The sequence below is a fragment of the Symphalangus syndactylus genome, chromosome 18 (assembly GCF_028878055.3).
Source record: "Symphalangus syndactylus isolate Jambi chromosome 18, NHGRI_mSymSyn1-v2.1_pri, whole genome shotgun sequence".
Classification (NCBI taxonomy): Eukaryota; Metazoa; Chordata; class Mammalia; order Primates; family Hylobatidae; genus Symphalangus; species Symphalangus syndactylus.
Window position 1 is genome coordinate 15,631,279 of NC_072440.2, and position 21,798 is coordinate 15,653,076.

The window sequence follows — 21,798 nt, forward strand, 5'->3', positions numbered from 1 at the left end:
CCCAGAGCTGGTCCCAGAACCGCTGCCTTGGCCTACCTGCTTCTCCCTTTCAGAGGGAAGTGCTTCTGGGGTCTCCTCTGCTTTCTCCAAGCAATGAATGCTTCTGCTCAAGTACACCCCAAAATTCAAAGGGGGGCAAGCAGGCCCCACCTCCTCAGCTGCACAGAAATTTCTGCATCTGAAGAAGATCATGACAGTGACACCTTTCATCTCTCGGTTCCCTTTATTTGGCATTGGTATTCGAGAGGTTTTTTAAGAGTCAGGAGCTGGAAAAGCAGGTATGGTCGTATTCATTCCCTTCTTTTTTTTGAGACTGACTCTCACTCTGTCGTCTAGGCTGGAGTGCAATGGCACGACCTCCGCTCACTGCAACCTCTGCCTCCCGGGTTCAAGTGATTCTCCTGCCTCAGCTTCCAGAGTAGCTGGGATTACAAGGATGCGCCGCCATGCCCAGCTAAATTTTGTTATTTTTAATAGAGATGGGTTTCGCTATGTTGGTCAGGCTGGCTGGTCTCGAACCCCCGACCTCAGGTGATCCGCCCGCCTCAGCCTCCCAAAGTGCTAGCATTATAGGTGTGAGCCATTGTGCCCAGCCCACTTCTAACTTTAAATTTCCTCCACTTAAAGAAGTCTGGTTTTTTATACAATTACTCTAGTATAATTTGATAAGATTGGGCCTAGTTTGCATTTGTTCATTCACTCATCCAACAACTGCTTAGTGACATCCACTATGGTCAGGCCTGGCACGGGGCACTGGGTGGGCCACAGGGGGACTCAGATACAGGCCCTGCTCTGAGGGCTCCAGCACCCAGGAGACACATAAGGGAGGTATGTGAGAAGGCTGGGGGCTCGGGAGGGAGTGTAGTAGTCCAGGGAGGCTTCCTGGAGCTGAGTCTTGAAGGAGTTTGCCCTGCAGGGTGAAGTAAGAGAGTTCCAGTCCTTTATCCCCACATCCCTAGTAAGTAGGGGACTTATTCATGATGGAAACTTGTTCCTTTGCTCTGGGCTGTCCTGTAGCAGGAAGATGTCTAATAAGGCACAAAAAGAAAGGGTGACTCTGGGCCAGGCACGGTGGCTCACACCTGTAATACCAGCACTTTTGGAGGCCGAGGTGGGCGGATGACTTGAGGTCAGGAGTTCGAGACAAGCCTGGCCAACATGGTGAAACCCCCATCTCCATTAAAAATATAAAAATTAGCTAGGCATGGTGGCGTGCACTTGTAATCCCAGCTACTCAGGAGGCTAAGGCAGGAGAATCGCTTGAACCCAGAAGGTGGAGGTTGCGGTGAGATGAGATCACGCCCCTGCACTCCAGCCTGGGCAACAGGGCGAGACTCCATCTCAAAAAATCAAACAAACAAAAAACAGTGACTCTGAAGTCCTGAGGGCAAACTGTCGGCTCTTCCTTCTCCAGTCCCCTTCCCTTGTCCTATCTGATGCCCAACTTGAAATTCACCAACCCAAAAGGGTGGTGAGAGAGGCCTGTGAGGTGGGGACAGAGACTCGGGGACTCAGCTCCACAGGGCATGGAAGCTATCTTTCGGGGGCCTCATGACGAACTCACTCAGCCTCCCAATAGCCCAGAAAGGGGGACAGGGGAGGAAGGGTTCTACAGATCCGGAAACAGTGGCTCACACAGCAAGGCCTTGCCAAGTTTGAAAAGCAGCTCCACATGACATTCACATTGCAACTGACTCCATTCAATTACAAAGTCCTTTCCACCAAACGACAGACGTGGGGCAGTCACAGACATTTGAGAAACCTTCAAACGTTCTCATGGTCTTGGATCCCACTGGCAGAGAGCGAGGGAGGGAGGGAGGGAGGGAAGGAAAGAGGGTGTTAGAATCCAAGCCAGCAACTGGCAGAGACGCAGAAGAGGCCGCCCAGCTGCGTCTCCCTTCCCGGGTCCTGGCTTTGGGCCAGGTATGGACGCCTGCAGGGCTCCTCGGTGACTGAGGTATGGGTTACCCCGATTATTGCCATTTTACTGACAAGGAAAGTAGACCTTGGGAAAGTCAAGGTCCCACAACTAGTAAAACATGGATCTAGGATGTGATTCCTCCTTGTTTTAGTTAAGAATTCAAAATAAACATCCATCATTAATGAGCCCAATCATGACTTCCAGGTCCTCAACTGCAACAGAGGACATGAAGTTTGGAAGGAGGTGACAAACTCACTGGGTGAGGACAGGGATTCCAGTCAGGGCCTCTAGGAGCATAGGTAGTGGCTGGGAGGTTATCAATAGGCCATGGGGGGCAGAGGATGGGCAGCCCACAATGGAGGGGTGATCCCAATGAGGTCCTCAAGCATTCAGAGCCTGGGGATCCCTTTTCTAAAAGAAAACTTAGCAGACCTCCTCCTCTCATGGGTGGCTGTACTTTCAGAGAAAAACACATTCAGCATAGCTTTTCAATTCGTTTGCATTTTAGGAAGCCCAGTGGAACCTGAGCAAAACTGAAGAAGCGGAGGATACATGAGCAGGACACCTATTTGGTCTCCATCAGTATCTCCCAAAGTGAGTCCTGCAGTGTAGACGTTCACAGGTCTCACATGAATCAAGCAAAGGTCAAGGAGGTGGAGGAGTCGTGAGATTAAGAGAAGCTAAGCAGGTGTCTTTTCCTGCGGGACTTCTCAGAGCCTTGACTACGCTAATGTACTGTGAGATTCTCCAACAGGAAGGGACAGAGCGCTCAGTATCTGCTCCCCCACACCCCGCGCTGGCCCCAGGATGCTCTCTGGGAAATGTTGCTGGAGTGATCCTGAGCTCCAGGACCCCTTTCACAGCGACTCCTGCCCCACCAGGCCAAGGCAGGCGGGGTGGGGGGTGGTCCTGGTCTGGGGTCTAGGGCAAGGGGCCTGTGACTACTAGGAACCACTGACTTTGAATAAGCCTGGCAAGGCTCTAGCCTCAAGGGTTAAAATCTGACACACCTGAGTGAAGAGAATCTGGCACCTTGTTTAGAAACAGCAAGGTGAGCAAAGTCCCGCACAGGCCCCAGGAGGCACAGGCAGGGTCTACGCTCCTCCAGCCGCCCAGCCCCATCCATCCCGTCCCGCCCGGCGCTGTGCAGGAAGAGCACCCTGCGCGCAATCACCTGTTTGCCTTTTATTGCAAGGTCTATTGTCCCCGAAGAGCCTCAGATAATGTGAGCTAAGAGGTGCCCAGCATTCAATTTCCTTACGCCCCTCCTTCCACCTCTGGTTTCTCCTCTAGAAATATCCCCACACGTCAACAAAAAGCCTGTGAAAAAGATGCACAAGATCAAAGGCAAAAATCAGCCTGGGAGCTCCTCCAGGAAACAGCTCCTATCTTGTTCATCTGCGTCCCGGGCACAGCGTCCCTCTCCTTAAGGATACCCAGGTGGAGCTCAGAAAATATGTGCATTCTTCATTCCACCAAAGTGGGGAAGGAGCATTTACCGGGAGTTTGCTTGGTATCAGAAACACAGGAGAATGTGAATAACCATCATCTTGCTGGGTCGCCCAGCAGGGCCCAGGGAGGCGGCCTTCAAGCTGAGGTTGAGAGCACTGACTAGGGAGCCAGGCTGTTGGGTACACTCCTGACTCCCATTCCGATCTGCCGTGTGACCTTGGGCAGGTTACTTAACCTTTCTGGGCTTCAGATTACTCAACTGTAAAAGAAAAGTTTTTAGGAGGATAGCACTGAGCAAAGCACGTTAAGGAGCTGGGACAGTCCCTGGGATGCACAAAGCCCAGGACACATCAGGTCTACTGTTGTTCCCATTTCACAGGAGGAAAAATCGAACATGGGGCAGCTGGGCCGACCGTCACGACGGGCACTAATAACAGCAGAGCTGGGCTCACTCCCAGGCATGCCCAGTGCAAAGCGCCTTCTGACTCTGCCTCCCAAAGACAAGACAGAATATCCAGTGGTGACCAGGGGAAAGCCAGGCACTGGCCACAATCAGCCACTTAGAGGGGAAACACAGAACCGAAGACCACTAAAGAGAAAGCCATGGCCGGGCACAGTGGTTCACGCCTGTAATCCCAGCATTTTGGGAGGCTGAGGTGGGTGGATCACCTGAGGTCAGGAGTTCAAGACCAGCCTGGCCAACATGACGAAACCCCATCTCTACTAAAAATACAAAAATTAGCCTAGCATTGTGGCGGGCGCCTGTAATCCCAGCTACTTGGGAGGCTGAGGCAGAAGGATCGCTTGAACCTGGAGGCGGAGGTTGCAGTGAGCCAAGATCATGCCATTGCACTCCAGCCTGGGTGACAAGAGCTAGACTCCATCTCAGAAAAAAGAGAGAGAGAGAGAGAGAGAAACCCACAGTATCAGGTACCCCTATGAAAAAGAAAATCTTAATTGCAGCATGTCCCTGAGAATGTTCCAAATCCCATTCTTCTGGGCCCAAAGATCTACTCGCCCCCAGCAGAGTGCTGGAAACTTCACTCCACAAGTCAGACCCTCATCCCTTTGGGGCCACAGTGAGACAACCTGGACTCCCTTGCCCATCGTCCTAACACCAACGTCCCCATCACCTTCCTGGGAAAAGTCAAGCAGCCACCCAGGGTCCATTCTTGCAAAACAAAATTCTGCCATAAAGCAGAAAAGAAAAGAAGGGCTGGCCTGGGTTTAGCTCCTGCTGAAAACGATACGAAAGCAAACAGAACTCACTGGCAAGGAGGGTGCAGCTGGAGGCGGCTCTGCAGACCAGCGCGGACGTTGGACATCAGAAGGCAGGCAGGGCACACACCCCGTTCATATAGGGACGTGGCAGGGGTGCTACTATGACTTGCACTTCAAAGGAAAGCCTTTTTGGGGAGCCTTTGAGGAAGGTCGCAGAGGGTCAGGCTGTGGGAGGACCGGGGTGTTTCCAGCGATAGCTCCTTGCTGACCACAGACCACTATTTCTGTCTTGACTCCCAACAGCCTCATGGGCCAGGGCAACTGCTCCCCAGGAAAACCCCCACGCACAAAAAAGGAAGGAAGGGCACACCCAGGCCCCTGGGGTGACTGAAGATGCACGTGGCTCAGAGCTAAACTGAACAACAGACATTGGCCTCCCATTGCCTTTGCTCTCTGGGCCCTGAGACAAGAGAGGTGATTCGGGGTCTGCAAGCTGGCACGGAGCTGGGTCCCCTCTGCCTGACCCCCAGCAAGAGATGGCACCACTGTGAGCACATGCCACTCCGGCTGCATCTCCCGTGTGCCGACTGCTCCGGGAGGACCAAATGCTAACACACGGAACACTTGTCACCCCGTTTCCACGACAACAGAAATCAAATACCAGACACAGAAAGCAGAAGCTGAGGCTGCCCCAACATGGAGGCGGCAGGCTGCTCTCGGGAGCGCTCACTTCCCCAAAGGAAGGTCCTTGAATGAGGGGAGAAGCAGGACTCGCATGATATCCACCTTGGCCGGCAACTTGCTTCCCCTTTCCTCGGCCTGAACCCTCTCCTGGTTTATAACACCAGGCCCAGCCCCTCCCTACCAGGTGACACAGGCGGGCTCCCTGTCTGGTCTGGGTTCTTCGTTGGTAAAAGGGGTTATTAACAATGACCAGCCTCATGCGTTGCTGTGGGAATCCATAAATTTCAGTGGTTCCTGGCATCCAGGAAGCACGATTAGCTTTTATTTATTCCAATTACCAGTCCCCCAACTCCCTGTGGAAGCTCTTTCCTGAGGCTGGCTTCCTGGAGGTGTTGCTCAATTAACTGACAATTCCCAGTTCTGCTGAAGCAGGAAGCAGTGAGGCCCACGGGAGGCCCATGTCCCGACCCAGCAGGTGCTCCAGGCGGGGCTCTGGGGCAGGCAGTGGACTGGGACATGCCTGGCCCACTCCCAGGGGTACTTGTGCCCCTCTCCCATCCGAGGCCAGGATCAACAGTGAGGGCTCACCCGCGGGCCACTCCTGTCCCCCAACACTCCACTCCCACGGCACAAACCAAGCTTCATCCAGAGTCAAAACTAGGACTTGAGGAAGCAACAAAAAGACACCCAATGCTGATGCGAGTCCCCAGCACTGATGCGGTCCCCAGCTCTGATGCAGTTCCCAACACTGGTTTTGGTTTAACAGTTTTCCTGCTGGGAGACTTGATGCAGGAATCCAAGGCCAGGACAGCAAACGGCACTTCACGGCCCAGGAGATGCCTCGACAGCCAAGTGAGGACATCACGAGGGCACAGACAGGAAGGTCCTCGCCAGCCCAGTGCTCCATGGAGAGGGCCTCTCCATCTGCCCAGTGTCCAGTGCCACCCACAAAGGAAGGCTGGGGCAAGACAGGGTCTTCCTGACATGTGTGTATCCACTGAGCTGGCCAAGGAGATGCCTGGGGCTGGTGCTCAGACCCTTGGGGGAAGAGGCAGAAATAACAGAGGGTCAGTAAGGAAAGGAAATGTGACTAGCTTTTAAAAGGAAAATAACTATGCACTTGAAAAATCATAAAAGGATCAGCAGCCTAGTAGTCACATCTTAGAGTCAGGTTTAGACCACTTCAATGTAATGCAACTAACTAACATTTCATTCATTCACCCTGTATGCATCGACTGCCTCCTACCTGCCAGGCAAGGGGATTTCACAACGCGAGCAAGGCAGCCAAGACCCAGCTCCTGATGTGCCATTTTCAGAATAAATTAAGGGGGCCTGGCCCAGTGGCTCACACCAGTAATCCCAGCACTTTGGGAGGCCAAGGCAGGAGGACTGCTCAAGCCCATGAGTTGGAGACCAGCCTAAGCAATAGAGTGAGACCCTGTCTCTACAAAAACTTAGCCAGATGCAATGGCACACACCTGTAGTTCCAGTTACTCAGGAGGCTGAGGCAGGAGGATCACTTGAGCCTAGGATCATCCCACTGCACTCTAGCCTGGGCAACAGAGTGAGACCCTGTCTAAGAAGAAGAAAAAAAAAGAAGGAAGAAGAGGAGAGGAGGAGGTGGAGGAGGAAGAGGAGGAGGAGGAGGTGGAGGAGGAGGAGGAGGAGGAGGTGGAGGAGGAGGAGGAGGAGGAGGTGGAGGAGGAGGAGGAGGAGAAATAATTAAGGAACTGATATCATCATTTCATTTGATTCTCATCAAGGCCCCATAAGGCAAGCAAGAAGAATCCTCATGATCATCCCTATCTAACAGATAAGAAAACAGACGAGGGGTCGATAGGCTGTTGAAGGTCTTTTACAGGGTGCATATCAGGATCTCAACTCAGATGTGTGCCGTGCACCTACTGTGTGCCAGGCATCACTCAAGCCTGGGGTGCCAAGGTGAGAAACACTGCAGCCCTGCCTTGAAGGTATCAAAGTGGGAGAAAAGTTAATACATGCATAAATACAAGGTATGGGGATAATGGGTGGGGAGGCACCCCTTGTTAAGATAATTAAGACTGAGCCAAATGTAAGTCACAACCTTATAGGCAGGTCACATCCTTTTCAACATAACCCATTAAAAGCCAGAGAGGTACAGATTCGACCTTTTTGCTAAAATATTTCTGCCTGAGTTCTAAGGGGCTCACAGGGAGAAAGGCCCTTCAGTATCCCCCGCTCTGCTTCCGTTTGAATCCATCTTGGGCCCTTCACTGGCCATCACTAAAAACAAAGCATTCAGTATTTCAGAAAAAGGGTAACTTGGATGGTGACTTTTAAGAAGTGGTAGATTCCACCATAGCCACCCACCTGGTACACAGTAGGCACTCAGTAGATGTTTGCTGTAGCACCATTCTCATTTCTTTTTAGCAGCTTTTAAGAAAGAGCAAGGCTTCCTTTAAAAAGAAGTAGGAGACTACTGGGTATCTACCCAAGGGAAAAGAAGTCATCAGACAAAAAACATACTCCACACACATGTTTATAGGAGCACAATTCACAATTGCAAATATATGGAACCAATCAAATGCCCATCAGTCAATGAGTGGATAAAGAAATTTTGGTGTATACACACACACACGCACACGTGTGCGATGGAATACTACTCAGCCATAAAAAGGAACAAAATAATGATATTCGCAGTAACCTGGATGGGAATGGAACTGCAGACCATTATTCTAAGTGAAGTAACTCAGGAATGGAAAACCAAACATCGTATGTTCTCACTCATAAGCAGAAGCTAAGCTACGAGGATGTAAAGGCATAAGAATGATACAATGGACTTTGGGGACTCGGGGAAAGGGTGGGAGGTGGGTGAGGGATAAAAGACTACACATTGGGTGTAGTGTACACTGCTTGGGTGATGGGTGCACCAAAATCTCACAAATCACCGCTAAAGAGCTTATTCATGTCACCAAACACACCTGTTCCCCAAAAACCTGTTGAAATAAACAATAAATAAATAAGAAAGAGGTGGGAGGCTGGGTGTAGTGGCTCACGCCTGCATCCCAGCACTTGGGGAGGCCGAGGCAGGAGGATCGCTTGAACCCAGGAGTTCGAGACCAGCTTGGGCAACATAGAGAGACCCAGCCTCTAAAAAACAGAAAATAAATAAATAAATAAGATGAGGGAGAAGGTAATAAAATATAATCTTCCTGGACAGACTTCTCCTTCTGAGAACCCCCGCCCAGGAGCAGCCCTCAGCACCACTATGGCACCACCAAGTCCCCTGATTCTTCTGGGGAAGACAAAGCAGATAGATCAAGGGTCCCCACAAAACCCCAAAACTAGTCGGTGAGCACTGGGGGCCCAGTGGGAGAAAGCTGAGGTTCCAGGGTCTCAGTGGGGCACATGGGGCAGGCTGGGCTGGCCCCATATAAGCTCTGAGGACCTCACCCAATGCCATTCAAAGTAAAACCCAAAGAAATGACACTTTCCTTTCTCCACAAAAACCCTGTACATTTCCTCTTGGTTTCATACAATCGACCAAACCTGGGGATCGGTGGAAAGAACTTGCAAAGGCCCGTCTAGCTCTGAGAACCCTTATCCTAGAACTATCTGGATTAACGCTCTGCTGTTGTTAGACAGGGTCTCACTCTGTCACCCAGGCTGAAGTGCATTAGTGCCATCACAGCTCACTGCGGCCTCCACCTCCCAGGCTCAAGTGATCCTCCCACCTCAGCCTCCTGAGTAGCTGAGACTACAGGTGCATACCATCCTATCCAACTAACCATTTGTTTTTGTCTTTGTTTGTAGAGACAGGAGTTTCACTTTGTTGCCCAGGGTGGTCTCCAAATCCTGGGCTCAAGCAATCCTCCAGCCTCTGCCTCCCAAAGTGCTGGGATTATAGGTATGAACCACATATAATTACCTGGAGTAATGTCTTAAAGCCAACGACTTCTCCTAGGCCCACAGGTGAGAACTGCCCCTTCTTCAAGGTCACGTCCTTTGGCCTCCAAGGACGTGAAGCATCAGAACTTAAACACTAACCCCAGCTTCTGGGGAACTCAGCCAGGCCCTTCGACAAACGCGAGTCCACACACATTGCCTGATCTGAGCTCCTTCCTGCTTTCCTAACATTGCCTCCACCTGGGCATGGCGCCTGCCTGTATTATTCCTCTCCACAAAACACGTGGAAAGGAAAAGGGATCCAAGGCCCCACAGCCACGCTCCCAAACAGCTGGGTTTCAGCATGACTATAACCAGGTGATATGGCTGGCTGCACCGAGGGCTGGTGGTCTCGGCAGGAAGGAAGACTGGCTGACGTGGCCAGCATCACACAGGCGATTCCCAGCATCTTAACAGAGCAGGATATTCCACTCCCCAGGCCCCAGCACCACCCCAACACCAGCCCTCTGCCCTTGCATGGCAGGGCATGAGACGGGTGAGGGCGCCACTGACCACACAGAAACCAAGGAGGAAAGCGATCTCAGGCCTCTGGTATCAAAGGTGGCACTGTACCCCATCCACGGAACACCTGGCCCCGAGAATGGGAAGCCGGGGAGGCCTGGGAAGTGACACGGAATGTGGCAACAGAGAGCACATCGGCTCGGCCAGAACTGGGAATCCAAGTTGGCCTGGTCACTGAGAGCTTCTCACATGCCCTGGAGGAAGTCACCTCCCAATTCATCTGTACCAGGAGTAGCTGCCCGATCCCCTGGGGCACACACCATGCCCTCTGTGAGTGTGGACGCCCAGCACCGGGCAGGCCATGAGGAGTGAGCGAACTGGACAACCACACACACTCTGGGGATCACTGTGCCCCGGAAATCACTCCCCAACCCCACTAACCCCACACCCTGCCTGTCAGGCACCCTCTAAACCATGACGCTGAGGACGGAGACCACAGGACACACGGCAAGTGCTTGTGAAATAATAATAAATATTCATATTGGGCCGGGTGCAGTGGCTCATGCTTGTAATCTCAGCACTTTGGGAAGCCAAGGCAGGTGGATCATCTGAGGTCAGGAGTTTGAGACTAGCCTGGCCAACATAGTGAAACCCCGTCTCTAATAAAGATACAAAAATTAGCCTAGCATGATGGTGCATGCCTGTATTCCCAGCTACTCGGGAGGCTGAGGCAGGAGAATCACTTGAACCTGGGAAGTGGAAGTTGCAGTGAGCTGAGATCACGCCACTGCACTCCAGCCTGGGTGACAGACAGAGACTCCATCTCAAAAAAAAAAAAAAAAAAAAAAGAAATATTCATATTGGTCTCTGCCACCAGTCCCTGGCACACAGATCCTAAGAACTTTGTAATTTCCAGGTGCCAGGAGAATCTTTTGTTCTAATATTTAGTCTTTGACCCTGGTTCCTGACACAAAGTTCCTAATCCCTTGGAATTTCCAGGGAGATAAAAGGATCTTTTATTCTAATGAGGTGACTCTTGGTGGCTCCTGGGTGGGGGCTGAGCACCAGAAAGACCCAGACACAATTAGAAGCCTGGAGCTTTCAGCTCCACCCCCAACACCCCACCCTCCAGAAAGGGGAGAAGGGCTGGAGATTGAGCTAATAATCAGACATGCCTACGTGATGAAGCCTCCGTAAAAATCCCTGAACTACAGGGTGCAGAGGGCTTCCGGGTGGGTAAACACATCCAGGTGCCAGGACGGTATCGCACCCCAACTCCAGGGCAACAGAAGCTCCTGCGCTGGGGGCCCTCCCAGGCCTCACCCTGTGTGCCTCCTCCTCTGCTGCTCACCTGCACCCTTTATCATCTCCTTTATAATAGACCAGGGAGCACAAATGCAGTGTTTCCCTGAGTTCTTTTTTTCTTTTTTTCAGCAGAGTTTTGCTCTTGTTGCTCAGGCTGGAGTGCAGTGGTGCGATCTCAGCTCACTGCAATCACCGCCTCCCAGGTTCAAGCAATTTTCCTGTCTCAGTCTCCCGAGTAGCTGGGATTACACCACGCCCAACCAATTTTTGTATTTTTAGTAGAGACAGGGTTTCACTATGTTGGCCAGGTTGGTCTCGAACTCCTGACCTCAAGCAATCTGCCTGCCTTGGCCTCCCAAAGTGCTGGGGTTACAGGCGTGAGCCACCGTGCCTGGCCCATTTCCAAGTTCTGAGTCCTAGCAAATTAATCAAAACCGAGGAAGCAGTCGTGGGGACCCTGATTTGGGGTGCAGTCTCATGGGGCTGAGCCCTCACCTGTGGGGTCTGAGGCTCTCCCCAGGTCGATGGTGTCAGAATTGAACTGAACTGCAGGACACCTAGCTGGTGTCTGCTGCAGAACTGCCAGGTGCGACAGGAAGCATCCCTGCACCTCTGGTGTCAGAAGTCTTATCCTGGGCAGTACGTGAGCAGAGGGAAGGGAACAGTTTGTGGGTTCCTCCTACAGTGCTAAACAAATAATTGTCAAAGTACAGTCAATCGCCTTGATTCATGGGTTCTGTATGTGTAAATAAATGTGCCTACTCGCTAAACTTCGTAAGCTCAGAATCAATACTCTTGGCCTACATTCATTCACAGACCTGCACACAGAAGCAAAGAATCTGACTGGGTGCGGTGGCTCACACCTGTAATCCCAGCACTTTGGGAGGCCAAAGTGGGTGGATCACCTGAGGTCAGGAGTTCGAGACCAGCCTGACCAATATGGTGAAACCCAGTCTCTATTAAAGATACAAAAATTAGCTGGGTGTGGTAGTGCGCACCTATAGTCTCAGCTACTTGGGAGGCTGAGGCTGGAGAATTGCTTGAACCCGGGAGGCAGAGGTTGCAGTGAGCCGAGATTGCACCACTGCACTCCAGCCTGGGTGACCAAGTGACACTCCACTCAAAAAAAAAAAGAATCTGAGTTACCGGATGTGTCCCCACCTGAGGTCAAACACGGGGCACTCTGCCTTCTTGTCTGAGCTCTTGCATCATAAACAAGCGTCCATTTCATGGTCTATTTAATGCCATGTTTTTCACATTTTTCTGCTTTTTGTTGGTGACTTCACTGTTTTGTTTTGTTTTTGAGATGAAGTCTTGCTCTGTTGCCCAGTCTGGAGTGCAGTGACGCAACTTCAGCTCACTGCAACCTCTGCCTCCCAGGTTCAAGCAATTCTCCAGCCTCAGCCTCCTGAATAGGTGGGATTACAGGTGCACACCACCATGCCTGGCTAATTTTTTTGTATTTTTAGTAGAGACTGGGTTTCCCCATGTTAGCCAGCTGGTCTCAAACTCCTGACCTCAGGTGATCTGTCTGCCTCAGCCTCCCAAAGTGCTGGGATTACAGGCATGAGTCACCATGCCTGGCCAACTTTGCTGTTTAAAATGGGTCCCCATGCATGGCGAGGGTTACTCCTAGTGTTCCCAAGTGCAAGAGGGCTGAGGTGTGCCTTGCAGAGAACGCACAGATCAGAGAAGCTTCATTCAGGCAGGAGTTATACTGTTGTTGGCAGTGAGCTCAATGTTAGTCAATCAACAATACATTTTAAATAATGTGTCTTTAAAAAGAAACATATATAAGAAAAAGTTACATATTGATCTGTGGCTGAAAATGTTGTGACCAGAGGCTTGCAGGAACTGAGTGCTGTACTGCCCTAGGAGTGATGGTTCAGTATTGGCTAACTCGGTGTTTGTGGCAACTTTATAGATCAAAACCACCATGAATAATGAGAACTGGCTGAGCTTAAGAAGGAATGAACTGAACCCAGCACCCCACTCCAGCCGGCTGATTAGACCTCTTCCCATCCCGCTTGTTTTCCCTTCTTGAGCAACATCAAACTACGAGACCTCTCCTTCACCTGCGCACAAAGAACCCGGGTGTATTCCACCTTTTGTCCAGATATTAATGTCTAATGTAGATGGGTTACTAGATGACATTTACCCCGTTAAGTCCCACCAGGTGTAACTCACCCTAAGTTCTGGTTGCCCCACTACCTGACCTGACACACCAGGATTTTTAGAACCTCAAAGCTCCCAGCTTCCACCATCTTTCCAACAGCGAGTTCTTCTAGCTCAATCTCCCTTTCTGCTGCTCAAACATTTAAAAGTTTCCTATTGAAAATGATTCCCTTGCCTCAGATCTTGGGACTAAAGATGATCCTGTGACAATCAACCATGAAATTATTTTCTTTTCTTTTTTTTGAGAAAGAGTCTCTCTCTGTTGCCCAGGCTGCAGTGTGCAGTGGCACAATCTCGGCTCACTGCAACCTCCACCTCCTGGGTTCAAGTGATTCTCCTGCCTCAGCCTCCCAAGTAGCTGGGATTACAGGTGGCTGCCACCACACCCAGCTAATTTTTTGTATTTTTAGTAGAGATGAGGTTTTACCATGTTGGCCAGGCTGGTCTCAAACTCCTGACCTCAGGTGATCCGCCTGCCTTGGCCTCCCAAAGTGCTAGGATGACCGACATGAGCCCCCATGGCTGGTCTCAGCCATGAAATTCTAACACAAAAAGCCATCTTGCATTTCGCAGTGCCCTTTCGGCCTTCCCACAATGTAGGAAAGAACATTTCTCCTGATAGCAAGCAGAGAAAGCATCGTGGCAGAGAAACTGCCACCTGGGTACCTCACATCCCCCTTCCATGATGCTGAGCAAACACGTCCCGCCAAAGACAACGAGTGCTGTTTAAAACCAAATGACAGCAGGCTTTGCAAGTGTTTAATAACACATCTTCTATGCCTGTCAAACAAGCCAAGTGAGACTTTTTAAAGGAAAAGGTGTACGGCATCTTTTTTATTAAGCTGAGGCAATCAACACCACGTACATGACACCTGAATGTACACCCAACATTCACATTTTGTGGCAATGGGCATCTCTTCTCCCCTGTGAATGAGCTTGAGATACCACACCGGCACCTTCTACTTCCCAAGGCTGACGGAGAGTAGCATTTATTCAAAAGGAGTACATGTCAGAAAAACTGCTCCTTACCTTACGGCCGACAAATGGAACAGGATGAAATGATTCAGGAGAAGTCAACCTAAAAGGGCTCATCAGTGTGTAAGCTGTGGGCACTGTGCAAACACAAGCCTCAAGGTATTTTATTAATCCAAAGAGAAGAACAAGTCCTCCTCCCCTTTCCCATCCAAACCTAGAACAGTCTAATAATTAGCCACGGGGCTGGGCACGGAGGCTCATGCCTGTAATCCCAGCACTTTGGGAGGCTGAGGTGGGTAGATCACTTGATGCCAGGAGTTCACGACCAGCCTGGCCAACATGGTGAAACCCCGTCTGTACTAAACATACAAAAATTAGCCGGGTGTGGTGGCGGATGTCTGTAATGCCAGCTGTTCAGGAGGCTGAGGCAGGAGAATCGCTTAAATGCGAGAGGCAGAGGTTGTAGTGACCTGAGATCGTGCCACTGCACTCCAGCCTGGGCAACAGAGCAAGACTCCCTCTCAAAAAAAAAAAAAAAAAAAAAAGCCACAGGGTGTGCAGAACTAAGAAGATACAATCAACTCTGCTTCTGTTTCCGCCACATCACACCCTCATCTATGAAAGCAATAACAAGAAGAGTGACTGAGTGACCATAACTAGTGGGTTTTAGTCACTAACTGAGCACCAGGTACTGTGGGTTAAATGGTGTCCCATCCAAAATCCACGTCCGACAGGCACAGTGGCTCACACCTGTAATCCCAGCACTTTGGGAGGCCGAGGCGGGTGAATCACTTGAGGCCAGGAGTTCCAGACCAGCCTGGCCAACATGGTGAAACCCCATCTCTACTAAACATACAAAAATTAGCCAGGCGTGGTGGCGGATGTCTGTAATGCTGAGGCAGAAGAATCGCTTAAACCCAGGAGGCGGAGGTTGTAGTGAGCCGAGATTGCGCCACTGCACTCCAGCCTGGGCAACAGAGCAAGACTCCCTCTCAAAAAAAAAAGCCACAGTGCGTGCAGAACTAAGAAGATACAATCAACTCTGCTTCTGTTTCCCCCCCCATCACACCCTCATCTATGAAAGTAATAACAAGAAGAGTGACTGAGTGACCATAACTAGTGAGTTTTAGTCACTAACTGAGCACCAGGTACTGTGGGTTGAATGGTGTCCAAAATCCAAAATCCATGTCCGAGGGGCGCAGTGGCTCACGCCTGTAATCCCAACACTTCGGGAGGCTGAGGCAGGTGGATTGCCTGAGCTCAGGGGTTCAAGACCACCCTGGGCAACATAGTGAAACCCCATCTTTACTAAAAATACAAAAATTAGCCAGGCGTGGTGGCGGGTGCCTGCAGTCCCAGCTACTCAGGAGGCTGAGGTAGGAGAGTTGCTTGAACTTGGGAGGAGGAGGTTGCAGGGAGCCAAGATCGTGCCATTGCACTCCAGCCTGGGCTACAGAGTGAGACTCCGTCTCAAATAAAAAAAAAAAAAATCCACGTCCGCCTGGAACTGGACAACTGGAGAATGTGCCTTATTTGGAAACAGGGTCTTTGCAGATGTAATCAAGTTCGGATGAGGTCATAATGGACTGCAGTGGGCCCAGCTGGTGTCCACATGGGAGAGAGAAATTTGGATGCTGACATTCAGAGAGAAGCCCATAGGAAGACACAGAGGGGCATGAAGGGGGGACGCCGGTGACAACGGAGGCTGACTGGAGTGACATGGCCACAAATCAAGATATGCCAGGACTGCCCACCATCCCCAGAAGCCAAGAGAGTCAGGAAGGATCCCTCCCTGGAGCCTTTAGATGGAGCGAGGCCCTGCCGACACCTTGACCTTGGACTTCTGGCCTCCAGAGCTGGGAGAGGATAAACTTCTGCTCTGTAAGCCAGCCAGTGTGGGGTACTCTGTCATGTCAGGCCTAGGAAATTAATGCAGATTTTGTATTATCTCATTTATTATTTTCAAGAGCCCAGTTAGGCAAGTGCCTTCCTTTCCTCCACTGGACAGGGGAGGCAACCGAGGTTCAGAGAAGTTATGTCCCTTCCCAGGGTACAGCCCAGACAGGAAAGCAGGCAGGAGGATGAAGCCACGTCTAGCGGCTCTCAGCCCCACCCCGCTCAAAGAGCCCAGGCTTCCAGCAAAGCTCATGCCACACTGGGAGGCTCCTGGTCCCTGCTCGAGCTGTCCAACCTCCCCTCAAGGCAAGCATGAACCCACAGGGCTTCCCAGGACCTAAGCTGTGGGATTGGGGCTCCAGCCCCCTCTCTCTCCTCTCCCACTCCCCTCCCCCACCAAGCGGGGGTCTGGTGCTAGACTGACTCCTCTCTCAGTCCCACAGGTGCCAAGTGCTGAGACACTGGGCCCCCTGCACGTCTGGCACGACATAAACCGTGAACTGCAAGTGGGCCTCCTGCTGTATCCACTGGTCTCCTGAGCTGGGCTAAGGCAGGCCTCCCCGGAGACCCAGTCCACCCAGAGTGCTGATAACTCAGGCTCCAAAGCCACCCCTGCCAAGTCACAAGGGCCCCCCTTGGACAGCTCCCGGGACACAGCGTCCCAGCTCTCCTCCAGCCTCGCTCTTGGGTGAAATCCAGCATGAGCCTCTTCCCCCATTTTTGGATTTTTTGCAAGCACGGAGATTCTTTTTAGAAGCTTTATTGCTCTACAGTCACTTCATTAGTTCTAGAACCAAATAATCCCATTATATATGACTTGACTGGCTCATAAAATTATCATTCATTCTAACAAATATTTATTGAGCATGCCACATGTGCTATGCTTGGTACATTACATTTAAAAAAAAATTTACTTAGCTAATGATCACAAGTCCCCTAATTTAATTTACTCTTAAATGTGTTTAATTTTCCCACAAATGGAACGACACACTTCTAAACTGAGCATTTTTGTCAGGTTGAGACAAGCAGCAAAAAAAAAAAAAGAGAAAAAGAGAAACTTATCAGCAAGAAAGTCTTGGAACAAAAATGCCCCAGCTCAGCCCCCAGCTCGGCCCCAAGCCTCTAACCCCTGGGCACGGAGCAGGTGCCATTTCCAGACATTTTACACAGTCACCCTCACCACCTGAGAGCTATCATCATTACCTGATGGAGAAAACTGGGGCACAAAGGCCAGATGAGGTGGCTCACACTTAATCCCAGCACTTTGGGAAGCTGAGGCAGGAGGATCACTTGAGCCCAGGGGTTCGAGGCCACCCTGGGCAACATAGTGAAACCCCATTTCAACAAACAATTAAAAAATTAGCCAGGCGTGGTTGTGCATGCCTGTCGTCCCAGCTACTCAGGAGGCTGAGGTGGGAGGATTGCTTAAGCCCACAGGGTCAAGGCTGTAGTGAGCTGTGATTGCACCACTGTACTGCAGCCTGGGTGACAGAGGGAGACCCTGTCTCAAAAACAAAAACAAAACGAGACAAAATGAAAGCAACAACAACAACAAAAAAAAAACCTATGGCACAGAGAGGTAGAGTAACTCGTCTGATCCGGTTCAGCAGGTAGGAAATGGCACAGGCAGAATTCGAACCCAGGCAACCCTGCATCTACGTATGTGCCCTTCATCCACCTGCTCCCTGCCTCTTAAATAAAACTCAGCAGGAGGAAATCCACATGCAACTCAGGCACAGAACCACCCCTCCCAGGTGACAACGGGATGGTGCTCCTGGTGTGGGATCCCGCACGGCCACACAGCGGAGGCAGCGGTGCCCCAAGTAAATGGGGCTGTGCCCCAAAGCTGGGCTACTGAGTAAACTCGAGTCATAGGACAGCACGCACTGCGGGGCTCCCGTCATATCGGGGTCAAAGTCAGGCGAAACCGAAGAATGTGAAGGACAGAGGTGCACGCGTGTGCAAAACGCAAGGAAAGACAAGCAAGTGGGGCAGGGCCTGCTGACAAGCTCCCTGGACTGGGCAAGGAGCGGCCTGGTACTTGGCTAACCATTATTCTGGGCGTGCCTGTGAAGGTGTTTCTAGATGAGGTTAGCATTCGAGTCGGTAGACTGGGTACAACAGATGGCCCTCCCCAGTGTGGATAGGCCTCGGCCAATCCATTTGAGACCTGAATGGACTGAAAGGCAGGGTAAGGGGATTCACTCAGCTGGGATGTGGGTCTCCTCCTGCACTTGGGCTGACGCCATTGGCCCTCCTGGGTCTCCAGCTTGAAGATCCTGGGATTTCTCAGTCTCGTAACCACATAAGCCAATGACTTATAATCAATCTCTTCAAATATATATATATATAGAGAGAGAGATGGATAGAGACGGACAGACAGACAGGCTGGGCGCGGTGGCTCACGCCTGTAATCCCAGCACTTTGGGAGGCCGAGGCGGGCGGATCAAAAGGTCAGGAGATCGAGATCATCCTGGCCAGCATGTTGAAACCCCGTGTCTACTAAAAATACAAAAATTAGCCGGGCGTGGTGGCCAGTGCCTGTAATCTCAGCTACTGGGGAGGCTGAGGCAGGAGAACTGCTTGAACCAAGGAGTCAGAGGTTGCACTGAGCCAAGATCGCACCATTCCAGCCTGGCGACAGAGTGAGACTCTGTCTCAAAAAAAAAAAAAAAAAAAAAAAGAGACAGACAGACTGAGCTACATATCTCCCATTGGTTCTGTTTCTCCAGAGAACTCTAACTAATACAACACGCTAAATGCAACATTCAAGGCGGCACTGGTCACCTCTGGTGGGGAGCGAGGTGCACAGGATATACGGGACATATGGCTCGGGGGACAGGTAATGTTATTCCTTAAGCTGGGTAGCAGGAACACGGGTACTTCTTTAAAATTAGTCAGTAAACTATACATATGTATACTCTTTTGTATGTGTAATGTATTTCCAAGTATTTTTTTCATTCTTTTAATTGTAGTAAGGTACATTTAACATAAAATACATAAAATTTCTCACTTTAACCTTTTTTTTTTTTTTTTTTTTTTGAGGTGGAGTTTCACTCTTGTCACCCAGGCTGGAGTGCAACGGCACGATCTCGGCTCACGGCAACCTCTGCCTCCCGGGTTCAAGAGCTTCTCCTGCCTCAGCCTCCCAGGCAGCTGGGATTACAGGCGCCTATCACCACACCCGGCTAATTTTTTTAGTTTTAGTAGAGAGGGGGTTTCACCATGTTGGCCAGGCTGGTCTCCAACTCCTGACCTCAGGTGACCTGCCCACCTCGACTTCCCAAAGTGCTGGGATTACAGGTGTGAGCCACCGCATCTGGCTACTTTAACCATATTTAAGCGTACGTTTCAGTGGCACTAAGGACATTCACTGCTGTGCCACCATTGCTGTTACCCGCCAAACTCTTTTCTTCTTGCAAGGCAGAAACACTAACTCCCTGTCCCCTCCCTGCCCAGCCCCCAACCTGGCAACTGCCATTCCACTTCCTCTCTCTATGAGTTTAACTCCTCTAGCTGAGGAGCTCACGCTGTACTCTGAGCACTTTGGGAGGCCGAGGCGGGAGGACTGCTTGAGCCCATGAGTTCGAGACCAGCCTGGGCAACATAGCAAGACCTTGTGTTTACAAAAGAATTTAAAAATTAGCCAAGCGTTGTGGTGCGCGGCTGTAGTGCCTGCTACTAGGGAGGCTGAGGTGGGAGGATCGCTTGAGCCTGAGAGGTGAGGTTGCAGTGAGCCAAGATTGCATCACTGTACTCCAGCCCTGTCTCAAAAATAATAATAATAAAAGATGTTGGGGCACTTTAGGCCTCAGAAAACAGAATCTCTCTAACCTTCTGCCCTCCTTTCACCTGCCCAAGGCAGGATTCTCATCAGATTGTGAGCAATGAGACCCTCACTCCAGAGAGGGGCTCCCACACCTTGGAGGAAGGAAGGCTGCACAGATAGGTCTTGCAGGGCCTCCCCAGTCCATCTGTTAGTGTTAGATCACACCCTTGCTGTCCAGTCCCATTTCTACATGGCTGTCAATCATGTGTATCCAATGAGGCTCCATAAAAGGCCCAGGGAGGCAGGATTCAGGGAGCTTCCGGAGAGTGGACGCTTGGTTTTTGCAAAGTGGCACGCCCAGAGAGGGCATGGAGGCTCTGCGCCCCTTTCCCTACACCTCACCCTACGCATCTCTTCATCTGTATCCTTTGTAATATCCTTTATAATAAACCAGCAAATATAAGTAAATGTTCCCCCGAGTTCTGTGAGTCACCCTAGCAAACTAATTGAACCCAAAGATGGGGCTGTGGGAACCCTGACTTACAGCCGACTGTTCAGAGTCTTGGAGGACTGAGCCCTCACCCTGTGGGATCTGATGCCATCTCCAGGTAGGTGGAGTCAGAACTGAATTGAAATGAATTAGGGGATATCCAGCTGGTATCTGCCACTTGGTGCAGGGAAAACCCACACATTTGGTCACTGGAGTCTGTGAACTGTTGTTGTGTCGCTGTGAGTCTGGGCTTTCCCAGGCATCCCTGCTGCCCATACGGTGCCCTAACACCCATTCAGGGCAGCACTGTGAAAGCCACAGGGAGCAGCAGCCGAATTCTTTAAAGGCCCATCACTGAGAATTTCTAGAAAATGTAACATCAGGCTGGGCGCGGTGGCTCACGCCTGTAATCCCAGCACTTTGGGAGGCCAAGGAGGGCGGATCACAAGGGCAGGAGTTCTAGACCATCCTGGCCAACATGGTGAAACCCTGTCTCCACTAAAAATACAAAAATTAGCTGGGCGAGGTGGTGCGTGCCTGTAATCCCAGCTACTTGGGAGGCTGAGGAAGGGGAATTGCTTGAACCCGGGAGGCGGAGCTTGCAGTGAGCCGAGATCACACCAATGCACTTCAGCCTGGGAGACGGAGTGAGACTCCGTCTCAAAAAAAAAGTGTAACATCATACAAAGATGTGTGTGTGTTACTTAAATTGTTGGTTTAAACCAGAAATTGGCAAACTGCAGGTAATGAGCAAATCTGGCCCACCACCTGTCTTTCTGGGTGTTTTGTTTTGTTTTTTGAGATAGGGCTTTGCTCCGTCTCCCAGGCTGGGGTGCAGTGGCATAATCACGGTTCACTGTGGCCTCGACCTCCTGAGCTCAAGGGATCTTCCCACCTCAGCCTCCCAAATAGCTGAGACTACAGGTGCGCACCACCACACCCAACTAATTTTGTATTTGTTGTAGAGACAGGGTCTCGCTATGTTGCTCAGTCTGGTCTTGAACTCCTAGGCTCAAGCCATCCGCCTGCCTCAGCCTCCCAAAGTGCTGGGATTACAGGCATGAACCACCACACCCGGCCCCCCACCTACTTTTGTAGCTTCATGGGGACGCAGCCATGGCTATGCTTATGAACTGTCTATAGGGGCTTTCATGCTTCCAGGGCAGAGTTGATTCATTCCTACAGAGGCAGGATGGCTCACAGAGCCTGAAATATTCTGTGGATCTTCACAGAAAGAGATCGCAATTGCTCAACGAAGAACATTCATAACACAATGTTTTGACATTTTCAAGGGGTGGGAAGTTAGCATTAGGGTGATATCAGGAACACAAGTAGGTTCAGCATTCCCAGAATCAGGTGAGGAGAGCAGGCCTGGGCCTTCTTTCTCCTGGTGCTGTCGAGCCACAATTTATGCAGGTCCAGCCCTGCCTGCCTGTGTTTGGCATTCACACCGCCTCTTAGGGTGACGGACTCTCATGTTGCACTTCCAGCTTAATTCTTTTAACTTGATTTCCAACTGTGACC

The 21,798-nt window shown here is 50.9% G+C and overlaps 1 protein-coding gene across 4 annotated transcripts in view; it reads right to left on the reverse strand.

Annotated features, from left to right (window-relative positions):
* PARVB (parvin beta) overlaps window positions 1–21,798 on the reverse strand; it is a 141,446-nt gene that overhangs the window by 92,300 nt on the left and 27,348 nt on the right. Inside the window, exon 1 of one of the 4 annotated variants that reach the window (XM_055254024.2) lies at window positions 4,643–4,787. The exons of the other annotated variants lie outside the window; for them this stretch is intronic. Within the exon in view, the coding sequence (XP_055109999.1) occupies window position 4,643 (1 nt within the window). The 5' untranslated portion in view covers window positions 4,644–4,787. Of the gene's footprint in view, window positions 1–4,642; window positions 4,788–21,798 lie in introns of those variants that run through there. 4 annotated transcript variants of the gene reach the window in all.